At 43.8% G+C, this 27,343-nt stretch overlaps 2 protein-coding genes across 4 annotated transcripts in view; one reads left to right on the forward strand and one right to left on the reverse strand.

Moving 5' to 3' along the window:
• The window catches only part of Itgam (integrin subunit alpha M), a 68,535-nt gene extending 44,059 nt beyond the window's left edge, over positions 1–24,476 (forward strand). For 2 of the 3 annotated variants that reach the window (XM_004671036.2, XM_004671037.2), the window contains exons 15-30: positions 13,747–13,877; positions 14,159–14,322; positions 17,570–17,724; positions 17,816–17,947; positions 18,269–18,342; positions 19,047–19,188; positions 19,271–19,393; positions 19,891–19,970; positions 20,762–20,845; positions 21,180–21,255; positions 21,754–21,861; positions 22,051–22,134; positions 22,493–22,606; positions 22,690–22,791; positions 23,016–23,126; positions 23,785–24,476. In XM_004671036.2, coding sequence (XP_004671093.2) covers positions 13,747–13,877; positions 14,159–14,322; positions 17,570–17,724; positions 17,816–17,947; positions 18,269–18,342; positions 19,047–19,188; positions 19,271–19,393; positions 19,891–19,970; positions 20,762–20,845; positions 21,180–21,255; positions 21,754–21,861; positions 22,051–22,134; positions 22,493–22,606; positions 22,690–22,791; positions 23,016–23,126; positions 23,785–23,856 — 1,752 coding nt within the window. In that variant the 3' untranslated portion in view covers positions 23,857–24,476. The remainder of the gene's footprint in view (positions 1–13,746; positions 13,878–14,158; positions 14,323–17,569; positions 17,725–17,815; positions 17,948–18,268; positions 18,343–19,046; positions 19,189–19,270; positions 19,394–19,890; positions 19,971–20,761; positions 20,846–21,179; positions 21,256–21,753; positions 21,862–22,050; positions 22,135–22,492; positions 22,607–22,689; positions 22,792–23,015; positions 23,127–23,784) is intronic. The other variant, XM_045131588.1, reaches the window with a different exon arrangement.
• Znf668 (zinc finger protein 668) overlaps positions 1–27,343 on the reverse strand; it is a 704,021-nt gene that overhangs the window by 342,036 nt on the left and 334,642 nt on the right. The window lies entirely within an intron of this gene.

The raw sequence follows: 27,343 nt of genomic DNA on the forward strand, positions 1-27,343 counted from the left end.
ATCTTTTTGGATCATCTTGGAATGGAACGTCTTGTGACATTTTCCCGGAGCTGTTGTTTGCCCTCGGGGAGGGGCCATATGAAGTCTGTTAGTTCTTCTTTTGTCCTAGGGCAGTGAGGGGCCATATGAAGGCTGTTAGTTCTTCTTTTGTCCTAGGGCAGTCAGGTCATGGTCTCTGACATTGCAGACTACATGCACACCCTGATAAGTGATCATCCTAAATTCTGGCCTCAACAACTGTTGTTCTCTCTACAAGGCTCTATTTTCTTTTTCTTTAAAAAAAATTGTTTGAGAGAGAAAAAGAAATTGCAAGGTATATAGAGAGATAAAGAATGGGTGCACCAGGTCCTCTAGCCACTGCGAATGAACTCCAGACACATGAGCCACTTTGTGCTTCTGGCTTTACGTGGGAACTGGAGGATCAAATTCAGGTTTAGGATTTGGATTTGCAGGCAAGAACCTCAACCACTGAGCCATCTCTCTCCAGTCTTTTTTTTTTTTTTTTTTGGCTCTGGCTCAGGCTGACCTGGAATTAACTATGTAGTCTCAGAGTGGACTTGAACTTATGGCAGTTCTCCTACCTCTGCCTCCCGAGTGCTGGGATTAAAGGCGTGCGCCACCATGCCCAGCTTAGCCTTCTTTTCTTTTAAAAAGTATTTATTTACTTGCAAGACATTAAAGGGATGGAGGGGTGGACAGAGGGAGAGAATGAGAATGAGAGAGAGAGGGAATGGGCACACCAGGGCTTATTGTCCTAAAAACAAACTCCAGATGCATGTACCATTTTGTGCATTTGGCTTTATGTGGGTACTGGGGAATTGAACCTGGGTCACTAGGCTTTGCAAGAAAATGTCTTTAGCTGATGAGTTATCTCCCCAGTCTGGTAATTTTTTTTTTAAACCTACAAAATAAACCTCAATATCCACACACTTATACAAGCACATGGAAACAAGCAGGAGAGCACTCTATGTGTGGCCCTCATGCACATGTAGGTGGAACCGTGGCCTGACTGTTGAACAACCTCCCAAGCAGAAAATGCCCAGAACTTCCCTGAAAAATCTCACCCACTTGTACTCAGAGTGCCCCTGTTCCACTGCTCCATTGATTATATGTCAAGGTTGTTCCTTCAAACATGTGGTGGAAGGTCCTCTAGAGGTGGTAGCAGTCAACAAGACAGGAGAGTTGTATGACTGGGCATCTCTGTATAGGTTTGGGGAGTCAGACCTGGTCTTTCAGGCTTTGTAAGCAACAGCCTTTACGTGCTGAGCTCTCTCTCCAGCCCCAAGGCTTTCTTTCCTACCAAATGCAGCTCCCTGTCTGGAGGGATCCTCACAGTCTTGTCCTATCTCACCTGTGTTGCCATCTTCTCTCCACCTCCAACTAGCTGAGCCCTCTGGTCTAGTCTGATTTCTTACTCTTTTCTAGCTTCGTATCTTCCTTTCTTTCTCTAAATGTTTTTTTTTTTAATATTTTTATTTATTTGCAAGGGGAGAGAGAAAAAAATGTGTGTGCACATGCGCGAGAGAGAATGAATATAGGTATGCTAGGTCCTCTTGCCACTGAAAACTCCAGAGGCATGTACCACTTTGTGTCTCTGGCTTTAAATGACTACTAAAGAATCAAACCTTGGGGCTGGAGAGATGGCTTCATGGTTAAGGCATATGCCTGCAAAGCCAAAGGACCCAGGTTCAATTCTCCAGGTCCCATGTAAGCCAGATGCACATGGTGGCACATGCATCTGGAGTCCGTTTGCAGTGGCTAGGGGCCCTGGTATGCCCATTCTTTCTCTCTCCCCTCCCACCTGTGTCTCCAATAAATAAAAATAAATCTTTTTTTTTTTTTTTTTTTTTTTTAAAGAATCAAACCTGGGCCCACAAGATTTTCAAGCAAGTGCCTTTAGCTGTTGAGCCATCTCCCCAGCCCTAAATGTTTTTATTATGGTAAGAATGCTCAACATATGGCCTATCCTCTTAACAGATTTGAAGTATACTATATAGTATTGTTAGCTGTTCGCACAGTGTTGAGCATGTGGTAATGTAGAGCAGTGGTAATCCTCCCAGCTTTGGTCTTTTCTCAAAATTAACTCCAGTCTTCATAGTTATACATAAATGTTATTATTACAACTTGGTCTATTGAGACAGAATTTTACTAGCCCAGGCTATACTTAAATTTGCAATTTTCCTGCCTCACCCTTCTGACTGTTCTCCATAAATTCATGTGTTCTGAATGCTGTGTCCCCACTTCATGGCAATTTGGGAATTGGGACCCTGCTGGAGGAGGTGTATTGTCGGGGTGGGCTTAGGGGTGCTCTAGCTAGCTTCCCTTTGCTAGTGTTCAGCTCACTCTCCAGCTGCTACATGCCACCTGCTGTGGTAAGAAGGTGATATCCAGCGCCTGCTTGACTATCTTTCCCCTGCCATCATGGAGTGTGTCCTTAAGACTGTAAGCTAAAATAAATAACTTCCCTTCCATCAGCTGCTTTTTGGTGGGTGCTTTATGCCAGCAATGAGAGGTAACTGCAATACTCAGCAACCATTAGCGCCTCAGGGAGGAAAGGGTTTATTTCAGGCTTACAGATTCCAGGGGAAGCCTCTTCATGGCAGACGAGGCTGGCTCACTGCATACATCCACAGCAAAGAGGCAGAACCAATAGCTAGCACTCAAGCTGGCTCTCTACATACCTTAGTGGGGTATGACTTACGATCCACCCCCCAGTGACACACCTCCTCCAGCAGCGCTCTGCCTCTGAAGACTAAATAAGAAGCTTAATTTTTTCTTTCTTTTTTGGTTTGTCGAGGTAGGGTCTCACTCTAGCTCAGGCTGATCTGGAATTCACTATGTAGTCTCAGGGTGGCCTCGAACTCATGGTGATCCTCCTACCTCTGCTGCCTGAGTGCTGGGATGGCCACCACACCCAGCAGGAAACTTAATCTTAATCAGAAACACCTCAGGCTATGGGGACATACATCTACATTCAAATCGCCACAGGGAGGTATTCTTCATCATGTTAATGGGCTCAGTATTGTGCAGGTCTCATGCAGGTTACAACCGTCACCATGAGAACATGAATGCAATGGCTACTTCCTGTCCATAAGACATCATTTCAAAGCCCTCCTTCCCATCCTCTGGCTCTTACAATCTTTCAGCCCCTTCCTATGCACTATTCTCTAAGCCTTGGAAGAGGTGGTGTAGCTACTTCATTTAGTGCTGAGACTCCACAGTCACTTATTCTCAGCCATTTGGCCGGTTTGAGTCTCGCTAGTAGTCACTGCCTACTGCAAAAAGAAGCTTGTCTAACCAAAAGTGAGCACATTTTACTCATTTATTTTAACTTTTTGTTGACAACCTCCATAAATACAGACAATAGACCATGATCATAATCTCCTCCCACCACTCTTTCTTTTCCCCTCCCAAATCTCCTCTCCACTAAATCCCTTCTTCTTTTTAGTCTCTCTTCTATTTTGATGTCATTTCCCCCTCCTGTTATTCAGGCCTTGTCTAGGTAGCATCAGCCACTGTGAGGTCATAAATACCATGTCCATGTTGTGTCTGGAATATAGTATTGTAAGCACTCCACCCCTTCCTTTGGCTTTTACATCCTTTCTGCCACCTCTTCCTCAATGGTTCCTGATACAGGCATCTCAGTGCTGAACACCTACTGTCTCTTCTCTGCACTTTGGGGAGTTTTGAGTTTCCCCAGTGGCCACTGCTATGTGAGAAGTGAAGCATCTCTAACCAAAAGTGAGAGTAGCGTTAATATATGGGCATAAACCTAAGGATTTAAAGGGCAGTTTGGTGGGCATAATATATCCATTTAATCAGACAACAATAGCAGTTTTCTCCTGAGGGCTTATGGTGTTCCCAACTATAGGCTTTTGGTTAGGTTTTCCATGCTAGGTATTAACTGCTTCCCATGGAGCAGACCTCAAGTCCAATGAAAGCAGTTGGTTTTTCTCATAATAAACATGCTGCCATTGTGCCAGTTGGTACATTTGACCTGTTTGGCCAGCCAGAGAACTTGCAGGACCCACTGGTTAACACTGTTGATGACTTTTTCTCTTTCTTTTCTTTTCTTTCTTTCTTTTCTTTTTTTTTTTGGTTTTCTGAGGCAGGATCTCACTCTAGTCCAGGCTGACCTGGAATTCATTTTATATTCTCAGCCTTGAACTCATGGCAATCCTCTTACCTCTGCCTCCTGAGTACAGGGATTAAAGGAATGTGCCACCATGCGCAACCTAACGCTGCTGATGACTTTTGTCCCAATCGTCTGCTTAGGTCTTTCCAGGATCTTGACAGCTGGTCAACAGGGAGGGGGTTTCCAGCTTAGCTCCAGCTTGATTTCTGTGTCCTGGAGCCCAAGCATGTTGAGTCTTCAGCAATAGGGTCTTATCATCTAGTTCTGGAGGGCAGCCAGAGCCTTGGCAATGGCTGTAATGTTTTGGGGGTATCAGGGACCTCCCTGACCAACAACTGAAAGATACCCTACCCCTGGCAGTGAAATGTTCTTGTAACAATCTATGGCTTCTGGGAACACAATATTATCCACCTGCACAGGGTACTTCTGTCCAAATTTTCTCTTTACAACACACACATATATATATTATTAGCTAGCAAAGAAGTAGGTTTCCATATGGATTATTCATAACATCTTTAATTTTGATTAGCCCTGTCCCACACTATCCTCTCCTCCCCTGATCCCACTTTACCATTCTACCCCCAGTATTTTGTCCTCTACTTACACATTTACAAACCATCCCCTGACCCCTTGCCTCATGGGGCCTCCTTTTGCTCATTTGTTTTTTAATTTAATTTATTAGTTTTCTTTTCAGTAAATACAGGCAGTTTGGTACCATTATTTAGGCTCATCTGTGATCTACCCCCTCCCATTAGACCCTCCTTGTTAATGAAAATGGGTCGTGCATTGTGGAGTTAGCACCCAGTTATTAGTATGACAAATGTCTCTGCAAGTCATGACCCAACATGTAACTCTGACATTCTTTCCGCCCCCTCTTCCGCAAGATTTCCCTGAGCCATGTTGGGTTCATTTTTGGTCTGCTTCAGTGCTGAGGTGTTGGGGGCCTCTCAGGCTTTGGCTCTCTGATTTGGTAGGAGTTGATTTTTCTCTGCGTTGATCTCCTTCCCCTTTGTGCTGGTATCCGGTTCACAGGAAGACATCACCCTTGCTTATTTCGCCAGTTGTCCTTAGTTTCAGTTGGGCCCTTTTTGAGGTATGTTGGGGCAGCTCTCTTCTTAGGATCTGCATCTATCTTTTTTTTCCCTTGTTGTTTGTAGTGCAGCTAGGCGGTCGCCATCTTGACCGGAAGTCCCCTTTTGCTCATTTTAAATTATGTTTTCTTGCTGTTTAATGATGTGACTTCCTTTTATATTTTATTTTATTTTTGTTTTGTGTTTTGAGGTATGGTTCCTCTCTAGACAAGACTACCCTGGAACTCACTTTTAGCCCATGCTGGCATCAAACTCATGGTGATTCTCCTAACTTAGCCTTCCGAGTTCTGGAATTAAAGATGTGCACCACCACACTTGGCTTTCCTTATACATCTTAGATATTAATTTTTTTTTTTTTTGTTTTTCAAGGTAGGGTCTCACTCTAGCCCAGGCTGACCTGGAATTCACTAGGGAGTCTCAGGGTGGCCTCGAACTCACGGCAATCTTCCTACCTCTGCCTCCTGAATGCTGGGATTAAAGGTATGCACCACCATAAGCCCGGCTTAGATATTAATTGTGATTGCAGAAGCCTATCACTTCTTCTGGCTTTTTATCTGGGGTTTGGGGATGAACTTGGGTACTCAGGCTTGAGTGGCAGGTACTGTATCTGGTGAGCCATTTCCTCAGTTCTGTTTATTTTTCATGAGAGTGTCTATCATGTGCTTTGATGCTATTCCCTCCCCACTATGCTCTCCTTTCGCCTCCTGCTGGTTGCTTTTCTTCCTATTCCCAAATTCACCCCCTCTGCTTCCCAGTCATGTTTATATTAAGCCTAGATTCTGCATGTGAGAGAAAACATGTAATATTTCTCTTCCTTGGCTTGACTCATTTCACTTACTACAATGATCTCTATTTCTATCCATTTCCCTGCAAATGATAATGTTTATTCTTAATAGCTGAATAATATTCTACTGTGTGTGAAGATGTGTAATATGTCATATTATCATCATCCATCTGTCTGCTGATGAGCATCTAAGCTGGTCCTGCGTCTACCTGTGCAGGTTTCTGTGGAGTGCTGGTTTGTATTCCTTCAGCTAGATATCCAGTGGTGTTGTACCTGGATCACATGATAGCTGCACTTTCAGCTTATTTTTCTTTTTGTTTGAGGTAGGATCTTACTGTAGTCCAGGCTGACCTGGAACTCATCCTGTAGTCCCAGGCTGACCTCGAACTCACAGCAATCCTCCTACCTCCGTCTCCTAAATGCTAGGATTACAGGCGTGTGCCACCTTACCCCCCAGCTGTCTTCAGTGTATCAAGGAACCTCCACACCAATTTCAACAGTGGCTGCGCTAATTCACACTCCCACCAACTGTGTATAAAGTTGATTTTTTTTCCCACATCCTGCCTAGCATTTGTTGTTATGTGATTTCTTGATAATTCTGACTAGAGTGAGAAGAAATCTCAATATAGTTTTTTTTTTTTTCAAGGTAAGGTCATCTTACTGTATCTCAGGGTGGCCTAGAACTCACTGTGATCCTCCTATCTTTGCCTCTCAAGTGCTGGGATTAAAGGTGTACACCACCATACCCAGCACTAATTTTTATTTATGTATTTACTTGAGAGAGAGAGAGAAAAAATACACGCCAGGGCTTCCAGCCGCTGCAAATGAACTCAAGATGTATGTGCCACCTTGGGCATCTGGCTTATGTGTCCTGGGTATTTGAACCTAGGTCTTTAGGCTTTTCAGGCAAATTCCTCAACTGATAAGCTGTCACTCCAATCCTCAATGTAGTTTTAATTTGCTTTTCCTAATTGTGGAAGATGTTGAATGTTTTTTCATATTTATTGGGCATTTGTAATTCTTTTGTATTTTTAAAAATTTTTTGTCGCCTAGACTGACCTGGAACTCACACTGTAGTCCCAGACTGGCCTTGAACTCACAGTGATTCTCTTATGTTTCTGCCTTCTTAGTCCTGGGATTAAAGGCATCCAGCTATATGCCTGGGTTAATTCTTCTTTTGATAATGTCTGCTCAGTTTATTAACTCATTTATTTCTGAGCCCATTAATTGGGTTATTTGATTCTTTTGGCATTCAATTATTTTTTATGTGTACATGCATGTTTGGTGTGCATGTTTGTATGCATGTTCACATGTGTGTGGGCATACATGTGTACACATGCATGTGAAAGCCAGAGGTTGATGTCTGGTACTTTCCTCCATCTCTCTCCACCTTATTGTTTGAGACAGAGTCTCTCACTGAACCTGGAGCTCACTGATTCAGCTAGACTAGCTAGTCAGCAAGCCTATTAGATCTCTTGTCTCTGCCTCCCACAGTTGGGATTACAAGCAGTTCCTGGCTTTTACATGGGTGTTTGGGATCTGAACTCAGATCTCTTCATGCTTGTGTGGCAAACACTTTACTGACTGAACCATATTTCCAGACCTCAATTTTTTTTTTTTCAAGGCAGGGTCTCATTCTAACCTCCAAAGTGTTGGGCATGTATTATCATGCCCAGCTAGACCTCAATTTTTTAAAAATATAGTCTGGATTTTAATCTACTATCAAATGAACATCTAGCAAAGATTTTCTCCTATTCTGCCTCCTCGGTCTGTTTCCTTTGCTGTGTAGAAGCCCTTTAACTTCATGCAGTTCTGTTTGCCAGTTCTCGTTCTTCTCTTGGGCTACCATTGTCCTGTTGGGGGAGTCATGCCTAGACTAACATACTGAAGCACTTTTCCTGTGTTTTCGTCTACTAGTTTCACATTTTCAATTCATAAATTAAGGTCTTTGACATAATTTTAGTTGAAATTTGTCATGGTGAGAGAAGGATCTAGCTTTATTCATTTGCATCTGACTACCCAATTTTTCTAGCACCATTTGTTGAAATGATTGTTGTTTCTCCAATGTATGCTTCTGGCATTAAAAAACAACTTTTTGAGGCAAGCCCAGCAGACTACCTTTTTTTTTTTTTAATGTGTGTGTAAGAGAGAGAGAGAGAGAGAGAGGGAAAAAGAGAGAGAGAATTAGTGTGCCAGGGCCTCCAGCCACTGCAATTGAACTCCAGCCCTGTGCGCCCCTTGTGCACATGTGCGACCTTGCGTGCTTGTGTCACCGTGTGTCTGGCTTATGTGGGACCTGGAGAGTTGAACATGAGCCCTTAGGCTTTGCAGGCAAGTGCCTTAACTGCTAAGCCATCTCTCCAGCCCTGTTCCTGGCATTTTTGTTGAAAAATGATGGCTCTAGCTGCATGGCTTGTTTCTGGGCCCTCTATTCTACTCCATTGGTCCTTGTGTCTTTGTCCTAGTACCATGCTATTTTTATTATTGGACTATGTAATTTTCTTTATGTGTGTGTGTGTGTGTGTGTGTGTGTGTGTAATATGGTGGGGTATGTGTGTATTGTGTGTGTATGTACCCATTTGGCAGCCCATGCACTCACCTGTGGTGGTATATGCTCACCTGCAGGGCTGGAGGGGAATGTCTAACGTCCTTCTTCATCACTCTTCTGCCTGTTCTTTCCTCACTGGAGTCTCTTACTGACCCTGGAGCTTACTGTTTTTTTTTTAAATATTTTATTATTTATTTATGAGATGTATATATAGAGAAAGAGAGAGAAAGAAGGACAGAGAGAGAATGGGTACACCAGGGCCTCTAGACACTGCAAATGAACTCCAGATGCATGTGCATCTTGCTTAAATGGGTTCTAGGGAATTGAACCTGGGTCCTTAGGCTTCATAAACAAATGCCTTAACCACTAAGCCATCTCTTCAGCCTGAGCTTGCTGTTTTATCACAAGACCTGGCAATGCTGTAGTCTCTACTTCCCACAGGACTGAAATTACAGATGTGCATGGCTATGCCCAGATGTTAAAGTGTGTTCTAGGGATTATGTACTCTCTCAGGACTCCTCCAGCTCTTGTGCTTGGACAGGAAGTGCTCTTGACCACTGAGCCACCTCTGTAGCCCTGTGGTATTATAGGTATGCAGTCTCTTGTTGCTGAGAACTACTTTAACTACTTGGGGTATTTTGGAGTTCTCTGTGTGGTGCTGTGCTGGCTTGGCAGAGGGCAGTGTGGTCAAAGAGAAACCTGCCTTTTTTCTTTAAAAAAATATATGTGTGTGTGCGTATGATGTGTGTATTTGTGTGTGGGGGCTCATGTGCTATGGTTTGTATGTGGAGATCAAGCAAGTGTGCTTTTAACCACTGAGCCATCCCTTCAGCCCATATATATGGAGATCAGAGAACACCTTCGGGTGTTGGTCCTCGCCTTCCACCTTGTTTGAGGCAGATCTCTTGTTGTACTGCTGCATATGCCAGGTTTAGCTGGCCTGCAATCTCATAGGTACCCTCTTGTCTCTGCCTCCCATCTTGTTGTGCTACTACAGATGCGTACAAATTCCATACTTAGGTCCTCATGCTTCTGTGGCAAGTACTTCGTCCACTGAGCATCCCCCCAGCCCGATTGTATTTTACAAAATTCTTTAGGAATAGCCAAGCCTAAGAAACATTTATTTTATGTAATTCTCCTGCCACTGTAAACAAACTCCAGACAAATGTACTACTTTATGTGTCTGGCTTTATATGGGTACTGGGGAATTGAACCCAGGCTGGCAGGCTTTGTTAGCAAGTGCCTTTAATTGCTGTACCATCTCCCTAACCCCATGCTTTACAAAAATCTCTATCACAAGAGATCTCCTTTTTACAATTATATGAATACTGGAGTACTGTTTACTTGCATTGCTACTTGTTTCTCTATGTAGATGAATTTGAAGGCTTTAGTTTTAAAATTTTAGTTTAATTTAATTTTTTTGAGGCAAGCTCAACAGACTGGCCATTTCTTTTTTTTTTTTAAATTAATTATTTATTTATTTGAGAGCAACAGACACAGAGAGAAAGACAGATAGAGGGAGAGAGAGAGAATGGGCGCGCCAGGGCTTCCAGCCTCTGCAAACGAACTCCAGACGCGTGCGCCCCCTTGTGCATCTGGCTAACGTGGGACCTGGGGAACCAAGCCTCGAACTGGGGTCCTTAGGCTTCACAGGCAAGTGCTTAACCACTAAGCCATCTCTCCAGCCCCTGGCCATTTCTTTCTTATACAAGAAAGCAAGAGTGATCAAGACAGAGAGAGAGAGAGAGAGAAAGAGAGAGAATCGGCACATCAGGGCCTCCAGCCACTGTAATTGAACTTCAGATGTGTGTGCCACCTTGAGCACATGTGCAACTTTGCACACTTGCATCACCTTGTGCTTCTAGCTTATGTGGGACCTGAAGAGTTGAACATGATGGGTCCTTAGACTTTGCAGGCAAGTGCCTTAGCTGCTAAACTATCTCCTCAGCCCTTACTTTTATTTTTATTAGAAAAGCTCTATTAGTTTGTCATGTAAATTTATAAGTCTAAAGTGAACAGTGAATGGCTTAATTCCTCCCTTCAAGGATTCTTTATATGTGAATGTGAGCATATGTGTACATATGTTATGTGTGTTCATGTGTGTATACTGCACATGTATTTGGAAGCCAGAGGACAATGTCAGGCCTCCTTAGGAATGCGATTCACCTCCTTTTACACAGGGTCTCTGTGGTAGTTTGAATGTATGGCCCCTAATATATTCAGGATTTTACTAAAGTTTGTAACTTAGATCTGCAGCCACCAGGCTGGAGGACATATCATTGGGCAGATCCTAGGTTCCAGTCCTAAGGCATGGAGGTGGATTTGGAATTCCAGTCTAAAGATACGCAAAGTACCTGGGCTTTATCAGGAATTCCTAAGTATGCTATGTGGTGTGGCTTTTGAGTTTTTAGCTTTTGGCTTTTCTCTCTCTCTGCTTAGACCTGTGGAAACAGGTCAACTTCTTCTGCAACTATGGAACCTCTCCTGGATTTGTAAGCATCAAATAAATATCCCTTCCTCCATAACTGTCCACGACTTAGAAGTTCATTCCAGTGACCTGAGCCTGTCTGCTTCAGTCTCTCACTGGCCTGGAGGTCACCAATCAAGTGAAATTAATAAGGGGGTCCTCCTGTCTTCACTTTCCCAGCACTGGGATTAACATGCACCATTTCATCCAGCATTTTCACATAAGGTCCGGGGGTCAAACTCAGTACAAGGCAAGCTCTTTATCAATTGAGTTGTCTCTCCAGCTCTCTAGTCTATATCTTGAAGTGGTTACCCTACCTTCTCCTATAGTAGTTTCAGGCCTTACATTAAGGTCTTTGATTCATTTGGAGTATATTTTAAAGGCCAGGTATGGTGGTGCACACCTTTAATCCTAGCACTTGGGAGGCTGAGGGAGGAGTATCAGATGAGTTGGAAAGTTTGAGGCAAGCCTGAAGCTACAGTGAGTCCCAGGTCAGTCTGGATTAGAGTGAGACCTTGCCTTGAAAACACAACAAAAAATTCTGGAGTGTATTTTTTGCAGAGTGAGATATGGGGATCTAGTTTTATGATTCTACAGATGGATATCCAGTTTTTCTAGTACCTTTAGTTGAAAAAGATGTCACTTCTCAAGTGACTATTTTTGGAATATTTTGAGTCTGGCTTATGTGGGCAGCTTAATAATTGAACCCAGTCAGACAGGCTTTGCAAGCATATGTCTTTAACCAATGAGCACTCTTTCCAGCCCGATCTTTGGCATCCTTGTCAAAAGTCAGGAGGCTGTAGCTGTGTGTGTGTGTGTGTGTGTGTGTGTGTGTGTGTGTGTGTGTGTATTAGTCTTTTATTCTATCACATTGATCTATGTGTCTGCTTTGTGCCAAGATGAGGCTGCTATTGTTATTATGGCTTATGCAGTTGTAACATTTGAATAGCTGTTCAGCTTCACCAGCCATCAGAGAAATAGGACTCAAAACCACTTTGAAATTTCATGTCTGCAGGCATAATGGCAGTTGGTTATTAAGGAAACCAATAACAAATGTTGGCAAAATTGTGGACCAGAGGGAACCCTTATACACTGTTGATGGGAATGTAAACTGGTCTAGCAATTATAAAAGTTAGTATGGGGGTCTTTCAAAAAATTAACAATAGATCTTTTATAGGACCCAGCTATACCATTTCTGGACATATACCCAAAAGTCTCCAAGTTGACTTATCACAGAGATTTTGTTTATCAGTTTATTTCAGCACTATACATAATAGCTAAATTATGGATTCAACATAGGTGTCCAACACAGAGGAAAGGATAAGGAAAATGTGATATATAATGGAAGTCCCACTGTCTCATCCTGTGATCTCTCTACTGGGTATACATTCAAATTAAATAAGATCATTTTACCAGAAAGGCTGGCACTTCCATGTTATTTGCAATATTATTTATAATAGCCAAGAGATGAATTCATTGGTGGGTGGAATGAATACAAAAGGGTTAGCTGGGTTGTAGAGACTGCTCAGTGGTTAGGTGTGCATCCTGCACAAGTATGAGAGCTCGAGGCAGAAGAGCAATGGGGAAGGACACCCAGTGCTCCACTCCAGCCTCTGTAAGCAAGCCGCCACACTACAGGAGAGTGTATAGGGTGCCATAAGGGCACATAACTTGCACACACCATACCACACAACACACACTACATTACACACATGCACATGCAAAAAATATTTTAAAAAAGGTTTGTTACGCCGGGCGTGGTGGTTCACGCCTTTAATCCCAGCACTCGGGAGGCAGAGGTAGGAGGATTGCCATGAGTTCAAGGCCACCCTGAGATGACAGAGTTAATTCCAGGTCAGCCTGGACCAGAGTGAGTCCCTACCTCGAAAAAAAAAAAAGTTTGTTACTTTTTGCTTGACTTTCCTGGGGAGAGATATAAACAAATGTCTGTTGATCCATACAGGGCACTGATGATAGACTAGAGGAATGATTTCACCCATCTAACTTGTCTGTTGACCCCAGATAGGGCACTGACAACAGACCAAAGGAATGATTCTATTCTTTTAACTTGGCTATTGACCCAGATAGGGTGCTGATGATAGACTAAAGAAATGATGGTGAATGAGTTTATTGAACTTACTTACAGGAGCATGTGGTGAATGGTTACTTAGTAGAGTGTGGGTGACCCCTAAATAGCTGTACCACCAAAAAGTGAGCAGTGGCTCTTCTTTATTCTACCAAGACAGGTTCTCTCACGCAAGCCTAGAGCTTGCTAACTCAGCTGGTTTAGCTAGCTAGCTTCTCCTGGAGATCCCCCATCTCTGTCTGCCTCCTGTGCACTGGGATTATAGGTAGCTACTATACCCATCCAGCATTTATATGGGTTCTTGGGGTCAAAAGTCTGGTCCTCAAACTTGCATGGCAAGCAGTTTATTCAATGAGCCATATTACTAGCCCTTTATTCTTGATATTTTCATACATGTACATAATGTGTTTTGATCACATTTTCCTTCATTACACTGTCTTATTCCCCTTCTATTCCCACTTCCCAACTAGCTTGGGTATCATCTTGAGGTTGATAAGTTCTAAGTTACTTGAATTCCTTCAAAAGTCATGGGAGATGAACTAGAGTAAAGCCCAAAGCATCTCTGCTCTGGCCACCTTGGGTGACTAAATCATATACTTGCCTACTATTTCTCTCCTTTTCTTTCCTCCCCTTAGCGGATTGCAGGCTCCCAGCTTTCCCCCAGGCTCCAGTACTTTGGTCAATCCCTGAGTGGGGGCCAGGATCTCACAATGGATGGACTAACAGACTTGACTGTGGGGGCTCAGGGAAACATACTACTGCTCAGGTGAGAATACTGTTTTGTTTTTTTGGTTTTTTTTTTTTTTTTTTTTTAGTTTCTTGAGGTAGGGTCTCACTCTAGCCCAGGCTGACCTAGAATTCACTATGTGGACTCAAGTTGGTCTTGAACTCACAGTGATTCTCCTACCTCTGCCTCCAGAGTGCTGGGATTAAAGGTGTGTGTCACCATGCCCAGTGAGAACACTTTTGAAGCACACCATGTATTTCCTCTCAGAAGAGCTTCCTTGTTGCCTGATGTTTCCTGATGACCCTCTGTTGTCCCTCTAGGGCCCGGCCTGTGCTAAGACTTGAGGCCACCATGAATTTCACTCCCAGCAAAGTGGCCAGGAGTGTATTTGAGTGTCAAGAACAGGTGGCAGGAATCAAAGCTGCTGGGGAGGTCAGAGTCTGCCTCCGTGTCCGCAAGAAGACGCGGGATCGACTGAGAGAAGGTGAGGAATGGGGGTAAGTCTCCAGGTTAAATGATGGATGGCACTGGTGGATGGCTCATCCTGGTCTGCCAGCCTTCAGGCAGAACATTCTGACCGGTGCTTGCAGACTTCTTTAAGCTTGCCTAAAGTGAGCAGCCTACTCCTCTTGGTGGGTGGGGGCAGCAAACCTTATCAGAGTCTACCCACATGGCACTTCCTTATTCTGCAGCTCTACAAAGAGGCAAGGAAGGGCCCTAGGCCCATAAAGAAACTAGGTTCATTTTCAAATGAGCGAGAACTCAGTGGATTGAATTAAATACAAATTCACAAAGCATTCAGCTCTGTGTTTATGTCACCAGTGTCCTTGTCTCTGTTCTTTTTTTATTATTTATTTTGCATATGTGTGTATACACATGCATGTGTTTGTGTGTGTATGAGAGTACAGGTACATGTGTAGGCATGCATGCCATGGCACACATGTGGAGGTCAGGTTGTTCTTGCCACTATACCTCATTTGAAGCCACCTTTCTCTCGATCTCATTCTGCCGTTGTTCTCTTTGCTGCACTTGCAAAGAGCGTCTGCAAAATTCTCTGTCACTCTATATCTTGCTTTTGGAGTTCTGGGATTACAGAAAACTGCTTTGGTCTCCAACTTTTTCCTTTCTTTTTCTCTGTGTACAGCACAGTGCCGTGTCTGACGTGTGGCCTGTGCACATGTATGTGCGTGCCCGTGTGCTGCTCCTTGCGCTTGAATCCTGCAGGGTGCACTCACCTGTGGTGGCCAGAGGGGTGTACAGTGTCTGCTCCATCACTCTTCCACCCTTCTTACTGGAGCTGTAGTTTCTTTTGTTTTAATTTTTAAAATTTTTATTTATTTACTTTATATAGAGAGAAAGAGAGAATAGGTGTATCAGGGCCTCTAGCCACTGTAAACAAACTCCAGATGCAGGCACCACCTATGCATCTGGCTTACGTGGGTCCTGGGGAATTGAATCTGAGTCCTTTGGCTTTGCAGGCAAATGCCTTAACTGCTAAGCCATCTCCCCAGCCCTTGAGCTGTAATTTCTTACTGATCCTGGAGGTTGACATTTTTTTAATGAGCCCCAGTGATTCGGCCATCTCTACTCCCTATGGGACTGGGGGTACAGATGTGCACAGGCACCCCAGTTGTTTTTTATTAAGTTTTTATTTTATTTTATTTATTTGAGGGAGAGAAAAAGAGGCAGATACCTTTATAGAGAGAGAGGGAGAATGGGCATGCCAGGGCCTTCAGCCACTGCAAACAAACTCCAGATGCAGGTGCCACCTTGTACATCTGGTTTAGGTGGATCCTGGGGAATCGAACCTGAGTCCGCTGGCTTTACAGGCAAATGCCTTAACTGCTAAGCCTACTCTCCAGTCTACCCCCAGTTGTTTAAATGGGTCCTGGGGATAGAACTCCAGGGGTCTCTTTGGTCTCTTCAGGCCCTTATGTTTACACAGAAAGTGTTCAAAACCACTGAGCCATCTCTGTAGCCCCAGTTTCCATCTTTTTAAAAAAGTTTTTGTTCATTTTTATTTATTTATTTGAGGGCAACAGAGAGAGAAAGAGGCAGATAAAGAGAGAGAGAATGGGCGTGCCAGGACCTCCAGCCACTGCAAATGAACTCCAGATGCATATGCCCCTTTATGTATCTGGCTAACGTGGGTTCTGGGGAATCAAGCCTTGAACTGGGATCCTTAGGCTTCACAGGCAAGTGCTTAACCATTAAGCAATCTTTCCAGCCCAGCTTCCATCTTTGTACATGGAGTCTAAGGATCAAACTCAGGTACTCAGGGTTAGACAGGAAGCACTTTTTCCACTGAACCATCTTACTCCTTGTCTGTACTATATTATTGAAAAGTAGAATTATGCTTTGGATGGGAGAATAGTAATGACAATACTAGAAAGGAGCGAGTGGAGAAAAAAAAATTCCTAGTATAAGTTTTAACTGTTCTGAAAAAGTTAGGCCTACCAACATGGCTAACAATAGGGATATTTTGGAGAGTAGAGAATTGTAGAGCAGGCAGCCCAAAATCCACTTAGAAATTCCATGTCACTGTCTGGCTCCTAAGCTCTGAATCCCCAAGTCAATACTTTAGACAACCTAATAGCAGAATGGTTACTGGGGCTGTAGCTCAGCAGTAGAGTAACTGCCTAGCATTAGGAAGACTTTGGGTTTGATCCCCAGCACCACAAAAACAAACAACACCCACCTCTCCAAACCCAAGAACCAGTAGAAAATAAAACTGAAAAGCTAATGAGCTGAGCATAGAGCAAAGATCTCTGGTGTGCAGAGTCAGAAATTTAAGGGGGATTTTTATAAATACCTTGGTTTGTCCATCTAGACTGACCATCAAACAAGAGAAATACATAAAGACATGGGTAGTTAACTCATAAATTAGAGAGTCCTGAGATGAATAAAATAAAAACTATAATTAACATTCAGGAAAACAGGAAAGGATGGAGAACTTGAGTAAAGACTTGGAATTCATAAAATAGTTAAAGTGAAAATCTAGCATTGAAAAATACAAAGATTGAAATGAAGAATTTATAGATTAATAGTTGATTGCAGAATAAAATCATAAGCTTGGACTTAGAGGTTAATGTACTTGATGGCAAAGCCAAAGTTTGATTCCCCAGTACCCATGTAAAGCCAGATGCACAAGGTGGCACATGCATCTGGAGTTTATTTACAATGGCCAGGAGGCTCTGGTGTGCCCATTCTCTCTCTCTCTCCAATAAATAAATAAATAAATAATATTTTTAAAATCATAAGCTATGTATGAGATATATGTAGGATAAGATATATATGGGGTATAGTACAAGATTTAGCAAACATAATTGGAGAGAGAGAAAGAGGACAAGGGGGTGAGTGATGAAGATGTGAATAAGAACTAAACAGTGGTTAAGAATTTTCCAAAACGGATTCTTTACAAAACCAAACAGGATAAATATAAAGGGAACCATAACAAAATACATTGTAGTCAAATTGTTAAATAACAAAGACAAAGCAAGAGAAAAAGAAAAACAGGTAGAAAGACAAAATAACTTCCTGGTCACTAACTTCATAAGCACTATGTCATTTCTTTTTCACCACTGGAGATATACGGCTATTACTTTTACTTTGAAAATAAGGAGTTAAGACTCAAGAGAGGTCACATAATGTCAGAATCATACAACTGGGACTAGAGAGATGGACCAGGCATCCCTGCCTGCCCGACTTACTGCTAGCTACCCTTCCCACAGGTGATATCCAGAGCATCATCACTTATGACCTAGCCCTGGACCACAGCCGGCCCAAGGCCCGTGCCATCTTTGAAGAGACAAAGAACAGCACACGCAGACATACACAGACCATTGGGCTGGCACAGACGTGTGAGACCTTGAAGCTGCAGTTACCGGTGAGCAGAAGAATGGCAAATCCCTGGGCTGATCATGGGTGGCCCTGTGATGCTGAAGAGGGCAGATTCCCAAGTTCCTACTATCTCCCAGGGTTGTGTGAACAACTCTGTGAACCCCATTATCCTGCGACTCAACTATACTCTGGAGGGGAGGCCCTTGTCCTCTTTTGGTGACCTTCGGCCAGTTCTAGCCATGGATGCTCAGAAATCCTTCACAGCCCTGGTGAGTCTGGGAGCTAGGACCCTGCAGGGGCATGGAAGAAGCCTGTGTGTGTGTTTGTGTGTGTGTGTGTGTGTGTATTGCTAAAGCTTATTTCTAGCCCAGGCTGACCTAGAATTCACTATGTAGTCTCAGGGTGGCCTTGAACTCATGGCGATCCTCCTACCTCTGCCTCCTGAGTGCTGGGATAAAAGGTGTGTGCCACCACACCAGACTTGCTAAAGCTTGTTTGATTTTTATGTCATTCTACTTAAACATTTTATTTTGTTGCTTTGTTTCATGATTTCTGTTCCTTTCATTAATGGTGCCACATTTTAATTTTAGTTTCCCTTTGAGAAGAATTGTGGCAATGACAGCATTTGCCAGGATGACCTCAGCATCACCTTCAGTTTCATGGGGTGAGTCTCTTTTCCTCATTCAAACCTGAACTACCACGTGCTCTTCTATTCGTTTCCTAGTCCCTGAGCCTGCCCAGGGAAGCTCCTTCAATGATGTTTGCATGTCACAAGGGGACTGCTCCTTTGGCTGTCACCTTGCCCCAAGTGCTTGTGTCCTCTTTCCACGAAAGCAGACTTATTGCAGGAGCCACTTGGCACCTTATGGCCTGTCTTATTTTTTAAAATATATTATTATTATTATGTTACTTAGTTCTTTGCAAGCAGAGAGATAGAAAAAAAGTAGAAGAGATATAGTCAGAAACAATGGGTGACCTACACAAGACCATCATAAGAGGAGGAAAAGATCATGGCATCAAAATAAAAGAGAGACTGATTGAGATGAGGAGGCTTTATGATGGAGAATGGAGTTTCAAAGGGGAAAGTGGGGGAAGATAGGGTATTACCATGGGATATTTTTTATAATCATGGAAGTTGTTAATAAAAATTTGAAAACAAAAACAAAAACACCCCAAACAAACAAACAAAAAGAATGGGTGTACCAGGGCTTCCAGCCATTGCAAACAAACTCCAGATAATGCACCACTTTGTGCATATAGCTTTATGTGGGTCCTAGGGAATCAAACCTCAGTCCTTTAGCTTTGCAAGCAAGTGCCTTAAATGCTAAGCCATCTCCCCAGCCCTGGCCTGTCTTATTGCTCTCATAGCTTGGATACTTTGGTGGTGGGAGACTCCCAAGACTTCAACATAAAGGTGACTGTAAGAAATGAGGGTGAGGACTCCTATGGGACTCAAGTCACCATCTACTTTCCACCTGACTTGGACTTCCGGAAGGCATCAGTGGTCCAGGTAGCCAAATCCTCATCTCTCTGACCTCCTCATCTCTATGGCTAGAAGTTGACAATACCACGTTTGTCTCCCTTGCTTCCAGAACCAGCACTCACAGAGACCTTGGCACCTGGGCTGTGGGTCTAGCTCTTCCCCTGAAGGGCAGAGGACTTTGAACAGCATCACTTGTAGTATCAACAAACCCATCTTCCCTGGTAACTCACAGGTCTGTGCCCCAGCTCCGGCTTGTTTTTTTTTTTTTTTTTTTCCTGTCTTCTTGTAGAATTTTCCTCTTCTTCTTCCCTCTCTTCCTATACTTCTTCCTTTTAAGAACAATAAGCTCCTGATTATAAGCCAGCTTTTTAAGGCTCATCTATTTAAAGTACTGCTCTGTGACTTTTAGTATACTTAGAAAGTTGTAACTGTCATCCTGATTGATTTGAGACCTTGCTAATGAGCCCCAAGTCCTTCCCCAGCTCTGGGCAAGCTCTACTCTACTTTGTCTTGGATGCCTCCTAATATAGAAATATACAGTACGTGGTCTTCTGTGATGGATGTCTTTCAGTGAACACCATGTTTTCAAGAGTCATTCACCTATCAGTCGTTCATTTCAGAACAATGCTTTATTGTTGTCTGAGCCATATTTGTGCATTCATTGGTTGGTGAACAATTATGTTATTTCTTCTCATCTGTTTTATTATTGTTTTCATTTTATAACTGTAGATCACCTTTAATGTCACATTTAATGTGGACACTGATGCTTCCCTTGGACACAAACTGCTCCTCAAGGCCAATGTGACCAGGTGCCTATTTATGACCTTCCAGTCATCCTGCTTTTTGAGGCTCTGTCCCTGCTCAGGGTGGATCTTTCGCTTCCACATATAGTTTTGTGTTCAGAGACTCATTTAATTAAACACTACATGCCTCCATGTAGAGGACATGTGGGGGACAGTGGTAGCTAAGACAGCTATGATTCTTGCCCTGATGAAGGTTATAATTAGTTAAACAGACAGACAAGGAAGCATGGTTATAATAGAGTGTGAATAAATTATCAAGTTGGTAGGGACATACCCATTGTTGTAGAAAACTTGGTATTCAGAGAGGACTCCTGAAGAAAATATATGTAAGTTTTGAGTCAGCCAAATAAAGGCATGCACAGAGGGTGGACATGAAGACAGAAAGAAGGAAGCACACTCTAGACAGAAAGAAGGAAGCACGCTGGGCAAAACCTGGAGCTTTACAAATGCTTAAGAATGGCCCAGGCATATGCTTAAGGAGTTAATAGTGGTTAGGTACAGGCCATGACACAGAATGACTGGTGAGTGCTCGTAGTGAGTTTTCAGTCTAACCTGTAGGAGTGACATGACTGTATTTATTTGCACATTAGAAAGACTACTCTCTAGGAGGCTGGGGACTAGAGAGGGAGCAATTAGAAGGCTGCTGTAGCCATTGGAGTGAGTAGGGATGGGCCTGGTAAAGCAGGGTCAGGAAGGTAAAGAACTGTGGGTCTGAGACTGATTGGAAGTGGAGGGAGGGTGAAGGAAGGGCCGAATCTCAGTTCTCAGAGCCAGTTAAGCTCTCTCTTTCCCTTCAGTGAGAACAACGTGTCCAGGACCCACAAAACTGAGTTCCAACTGGAGCTTCCTGTGAAGTATGCTGTGCACATGGTCATCACCAGGTGCTTCTCGCCCGGAGTCCTCCACATAGGCTGGACACAGCCAGCTGTGTTATCTGTGTTCATGAGGTTGCTTGTGCTTGTGCTTGCGTGTGTATGTGTGTGTACATGTGTGTCTGTGTGGAAAACCTATGTGTGTGCATGTATTTGTACATGCATGGTATGCTTGTGTGAGGAGAACAAACCCACCACACTATATGTATGACAAATATAGCCCACGCACCATTCCACACCATCCCCTGCCCATGTTCCTATTGCCTCTTTACTGCTCAGTCCAAGACTCCTGCTTAGGACGCTGTTATGTTCCATCACCTTCTGTCTCTTGTTTCTTCTGTAGCAGTGAGATTTCTACCAGATACCTCAACTTCACAGCCTCAGAGATGAGCAGTCAGTTTATACAGCATCAATATGAGGTGAGGAGCAGTCAGTTTATACAGCATCAATATGAAGTGGGGATCAGGGGGAGCCTGGGTCCTGAGGGGCTACCTGGGAAAGGAGTTGATGTGATGAGTATGCAGAAAGTAGTTGTAGGAAGTATGCATATAATGTCATCTCCAAGATTACTACACACACACACACTTGCACTCATGAGCAAGGAACTTATTTTCCCTCCATAAGGACTCTGAAAGGCACAATTTCTATCCCTCATTTACAGATGGAAAAACTGAGGAGCAGAGTTGTTGATAAAATATGTCTAAGCCCTCCTAAATAACAAGTGAAAAAGTCAGAACTTAAGATGATCCTGTCTTTCTTGAATGTGTGTTTAGTGGCTACTCTCTCTGGTCTCCAGAAGAGGCAGGATGCTTGGGACTTACTCAGGTGTCCTGGGCTGTAGGGAGTAAGGAGCTGATTGCAAGGGCTGGCGTGGGCACAAGACCAGAGCCCTGAGCTCCTCCCCCTTCCTGGTATAGTTCAATAACCTCGGCCAGAGAAGCCTCCCAATCAGTGTGGTTTTCTGGATTCCTGTGCAGCTGAACCAGGCGTCCATATGGGACCACCCCCAGGTCATCTTCTCCCAGGTGAGTCCTGCTGAGCCTGCAAGGTGAGTGCAACTCCTTTCTCAATGGCCCAGGTCTTTTCTAAGATTTCTGTTTCCTACATTGGATTGTTGAGCCTCCTCAGGCCCTCCCCTGGGCCTGTGCTCTCAGTCTCCTGAGAACAGACTCAGAGCCCTCATTTCTCTCTCCTTAGTGTCTCTCTTTCCTCAGAACCTCTCTAGTGCATGTCACACTGAAGAGAAATTACCTCTGCGCTCTGACTTTCTGGATGAGTTTAAGAAAACTGCTGTGCTGGTAAGAAGGAGTTGGGGAGATGGCTCAGCAATTAAAGGTGCTTGCTTGCAAACCTGTTGGCACCAGCACCCACATCAAGCTGGATGCAAAAGTGATGTAATCCCAACATGCCTGTTGGAATGAGAGGCAGAGTCAGGAGAATCCTGAAACTTTCACTGCAGCCAGACTGGAGCATGTAGCCTCCAAACACAAGACCCGATCTCAAAGAAGGAAGGAGAGGACAAACATACTGAGGTTGTCAAACATACATACACACATGCATAAATTTTAAAAAAGAAGACACTTCACTCTACCCTTATGACACCCACCATAGTCTGCCAGCTTCCTTGATCATCTGCCTCCCTCCTCCCTTCTCCAGAACTGCTCCATTGCTGTCTGTAAGAGAATCCAGTGTGACATCCCATTTTTTGGCATGTGGGAAAAATTCAGTGTCACCCTCAAAGGCAACCTCTCGTTTGACTGGTATTCCAAGGTACGCAGGGTTCTGAGGCCTTCCTGCGCATGGGCGTGATGCTTCAGATCCCCAGCCTGCCTGCCACTCTGCTCTCTCCACAGACTTCCTATAACCACTTTCTGGTGGTGAGCACAGCCGAGATCTTGTTTGACAACTCTGTGTTTGCCCTGCTCTCAGGACAGGGGGTATTTGTGAAGTCCCAGGTACGGTCTCGGCCATGGAGTGTCTGTTGGAAGGAGGTGGAAGCTGGACTTGTGGAGATCATCACTGGGGGGGGGGGGGGAGAGAAGCAGATGGGGAGGGGAGTGACGGCTGGAGTGTTGGGGGTCACAAGAAGTGGTTAGTCCTTGAGTTCAGGGAAGCACAGATCTGATTAGAAAGCTGGAGTGTGTCTTCCCTGATGTGCCTCTATTCTCCTCTTTTTTAGACAGAAACTAAAGTGGAGCCATACAGAGTTCACAACCTTGTACCACTCATTGTGGGCAGCTCCATTGCAGGGCTGGTGCTCCTGGCCCTTATCACTGCTGGACTGTACAAGGTAACCCTGGCTGGCCCTCTCTCTGCCCTCCCCTCCCCCTTCTTGTTCAGTAGCTTCATTATTGAGTTGGACTCTCAGTATTGCTGCTGGCTTCATGACCCTGGGCAAGTCAGGACTCCCTACAATTCATTATCCTCAGTTGTAAAATAATCATATCAATTCCATTTTTCAAGGAAAATTGGTTCAATATATGTAGAGCAACTTAATGGCTCTGGTACAGAATGACCACATATAATTCTTTTATGTTATATTTTGTATTTCTTTCCTGGCCCTGGCATTGATGCAGTTTATTTCTCTACATCACTTTCCCCAGGTCCTTTTATACTCTGTTCCATTTTTAAAAATGTATTTCTGTGTGTGTGTGTGTGTGTGTGTGTGTGTGTGTGTGTGTTTCAAATGAACTCCAGATACATGTGCCACTTTGTGCTTCTAGCTTTATGTGGGCACTGGGAAATAGGAGTTTTGCAGGCAAGCTTCTTTAACCACTGAGCCATCTCCCCAATCCCAAATTAGTTTTGACTTTTATTTTCTTTCTTTTTTAAAAAATTCATTTATGCCCTGTTAATTTGTGCCCTTTTGGGGCCTTTTGTCTTCCTCTTGCTCTGCATGGCCTTCACCTGGCCCCTGTGGCTCTTTCCCTCTGTTTTTGCCTCAACAGCTTGGCTTCTTCAAACGGCAGTATAAGGACATGATGAATGAAGCTGATCCTCAAGCAGCCCCACCTCAGTAATGACCTCATCTCCATGGAGTGGCCGCTCCAACAGCAAGCAGGACTTTGGTCAGACCAACATTCTGGTCTCTAGGCTGCTGGACAGACAGTCCTTTAGGAGACTGGGGAAGTGATGCCTCATGCAGGAGAGACCTGTTCAGGTCCTTCGTCTCCCCTCTCCCTCCCTCCCCCCCCCCCTCTTTCTCTGGTTTTATGAGGCTGGGACATTTCTTGCATGTAAGCAATGGATTTATTACAACCTCTTAGGGAGAAGGGGCTTTCTTAAGCTTCCTTGTGTGTGAGGACATGCTGATGGGCCCTCTCCTGAGAGAGGCACTGGCAGCCCTTGTGGGTGAGCAAAGGGAAATGATATGGCTGCTGCCCTTGCTGAAGGAAGTGAGACGTCCTTGCATGGGTGATCCATAGATGTTCAGGAGCTCAAGCAGCCAATACTAAGAGACAGAAGAAGCCAAGCAAACAACAGAGAAGTGGTAAACAGCTTATCCAAGTGCATTTCACACTAGAGCTAATGGGCCCAATAAAGAAGTCCAGTGAAAAATAGCATTCTCCCTTCACCTATTCATTTGTTATTTAGTGTTACTTTTAACTTTTGAATCAATAAACCTGTCCATAGTCTAAAATTCAAGAGCATATTGTGGAAAGCTAAGATGTAGATAAGTGGTAGAGCACTTGCTAGGGTGTGCAAGGCCTCAGATGCATTCTCTACCACCGTAAAACAAAAATAAGGCAAAACAAAACCCCCACAAGAATGTATGGTGGAAAAATAATCTCCCTTCCTGGTTATTCAAGTCCTTTTCTTAGGGGTAATCAAGGCTATACATTGGGTCTCTTTCTGAAAGATTTTAAATATTTATGAACACACACACACACACATGCTATTTCATATAAATGGTAAAACATTTTATACTGTTACATATCTTGTCTTTTCATTAATAGGCTGAAAGTATTTCACATCAAGACACACATTACTTTTTTCATCCTTTACTATAGTTGTATAATATTCTGTTTTGTGAATATACCATATTTTGATCCATTCTCCCTTGGTTATATCACTTCCAGTTTCTTGCTGTTAAAAGACAATGTTGAATTAATAAATTGAGCATACCTCATTATTACATATGTGTAAAGGTACTTTATTAGATATATTCCTAGAAGTTTGGTATCTACCTGAAACAAACCCAAAACATGGGTTTGAGAGGAAGCCAGGTGGTACAGGACTTTAATCTCTTCTCTTATGAGGCAGAGGCAGAAGGGTTGTGAGCATAAGGCTGCCTGAGTAGCAGGATGAGCTCAAGGCCAACTTGAGTAACGTAGCAAGATTCTGCCTAAAACATATTAATTATTTAATTTTGGTGGCTGTAGCTCAGTGGTAGAGCACTTACCTAGCATGCATGAGACATTAGGCTTTATCCTCAGTGCTCCCACAAAATGCCCCATAGGTAGGGGCAATGATCTGGGGAAGGAAAGGCAGCTGGTGGGCTGGAGTGATGCCTTAGTGGTTAAGGCTTCTGCCTGCAAAGCTAAAGGACCCAGGTTCAGTTCCCCAGGACCCATGTAAAGCCAGATGCACAAAGTGGTGCATGTGTTTGGAGTTCATTTGTAGTGGCTAAGGGCCCTGGCGTGCCATTCTCTTCCACCCTCCTTCCTGTTCCCTCTCTAAAACAAATAGAAAGATATAATATTTAAAAAGAAGTAAAGGAAGGAAGAAAGAGAGAGAGAGAGAGAGAGAGAGAGAGAGAGAGAGAGAGAGAGAGAGAAGGAAAGAAAGAAAGAAAGAAAGAAAGAAAGAAAGAAAGAAAGAAAGAAAGAAAGAAAGAAGGAAAGAAAGGCAGGCAGGCAGCTGGTAATGGTATATTACCTGTGGAATGCCCCTGTGAGGCCCTAGTATTTAATCCCACTGGGAAGTTCTGGAAGACTGTGAAGAACCTCAGTATTACCCCAGGGCAGAAGGAAGTGGACTACATACATACTACATTTACACATAGTTATTAAGCATTGCTGCTGGTGGGGAGCAGTGTTCATCCTCTGACCCTTTTTACCTGCAACAAATGTGAACACAGCAGACTAGTGGACAGGAGTGAGACAGAGGTGCTACTAGCTGGAATTCTGATGAAGTAAGAGCCCAGACTTACCTGGAGCTACCTCTGTAGCCCCAGCCTGGCCTTGAACTCACTGGAATCCTTCTACCTCAGGCTCCGCAGTGCTGAGGCTAAAGGGATGTGCCACCATGTGTGGTTTTGTGTTGTATAGCAAATTCTTCTGAATTAAGAAAGTCCCTTTGAAGGGAGGAGGAAGTCAAGAGGCCAACAAATCTGGGAGAACTGACGCTTAAAAGGTCATGGGTTATAGAAGCCATAAACAATTTTCTTTGAATTGAAGCACTCCCTCCTGTGGGAAAGAGGGAGGCTGAGGGAGGGGGTCAAGTCTGGGGGAAAGGTCATAAGACCCCTCCATAAGGTGATATACAGATTAAACAACTGCTTGGGGAAAGATACTCTCCCATCTGCCCTGCCAAGCTGCCTGCCAGTAGTGTAGTGTGCTGGAGACTCCACCAGTGGAACTGCCTGAAGGTTGTGTAGTGTGTTCAAGAGACACAGCTTCCATGAGTCGCCACTTGTGCTGGGGTGGAGTTTGGGGTATGCAGCTGCTTTTGAGTCATGGACTCCTATAAGCAACCCCACAGTCTGCTCTGTCAGTCACCCCAACTGTGCCCTACCTGGGGTGAATATGTAAGGGTCCAAGAATCGCTGAAGAACGACCCCAGACTCAAATAGTATGTAAAAGCAAAGAGCCTTTATTCTGCAGAATCAGCCAGCATGCAGGGGTTGACCATTCATTCAAAATGGCAACCCCAAGAGAAGCCCTCAGGCTCCTTTAAGCACAACTAAGGAAGGTTTTGGCAGGCAATTAGTCCTACCGTTTGATTGGCTAATTTGAACAAGGGTTGCATTTGATTGGTTCTAAGATCTTTGAGCCTGGGTTTTAAGGGGAATTCCCAGTAGGTGAGGTAACCCTTATTATGATTGGTCTACAATTACATCTATACATCCTTGATTGGTTGGGGCCAAGAGGCCTTGAATTTCCGGGAAGTGACTCAGCTTTTCTCCAGCCAGGACAGTCACTGATTAATGGCCTTTTGTTCTAATTTTAGGCCTAGGGAGGTGTTTTGCTAAAGCCTATTATGGCATTGATTTAGTTCTTTCATTTCCCTCCTTGAGTATGGTCTCATCTCAAATCCTTGAGCTGTTTCCAGAGGTTGATATTGTCACCTTAGGACCATTAGTTGTACTGTGGCTAAGCATTCTTTAACACATTTAATTAATGCATTGATGATACATGGTCTACAAGTAAGAGTGAGCAACAGGAGAATAAGTGGGCCCATTAGGGAGAAGATCAGGGTTGTTAGCCAGGGGGACCACTTGAATAGTGACTTATACCAGCTTTGGTTTTCTTGTCCTTTTTTTGGTCCTTTCTTTTAGTCTCTTCT

This window comes from Jaculus jaculus, chromosome 12 (assembly GCF_020740685.1).
Source record: "Jaculus jaculus isolate mJacJac1 chromosome 12, mJacJac1.mat.Y.cur, whole genome shotgun sequence".
In the NCBI taxonomy this organism is placed as follows: domain Eukaryota; kingdom Metazoa; phylum Chordata; class Mammalia; order Rodentia; family Dipodidae; genus Jaculus; species Jaculus jaculus.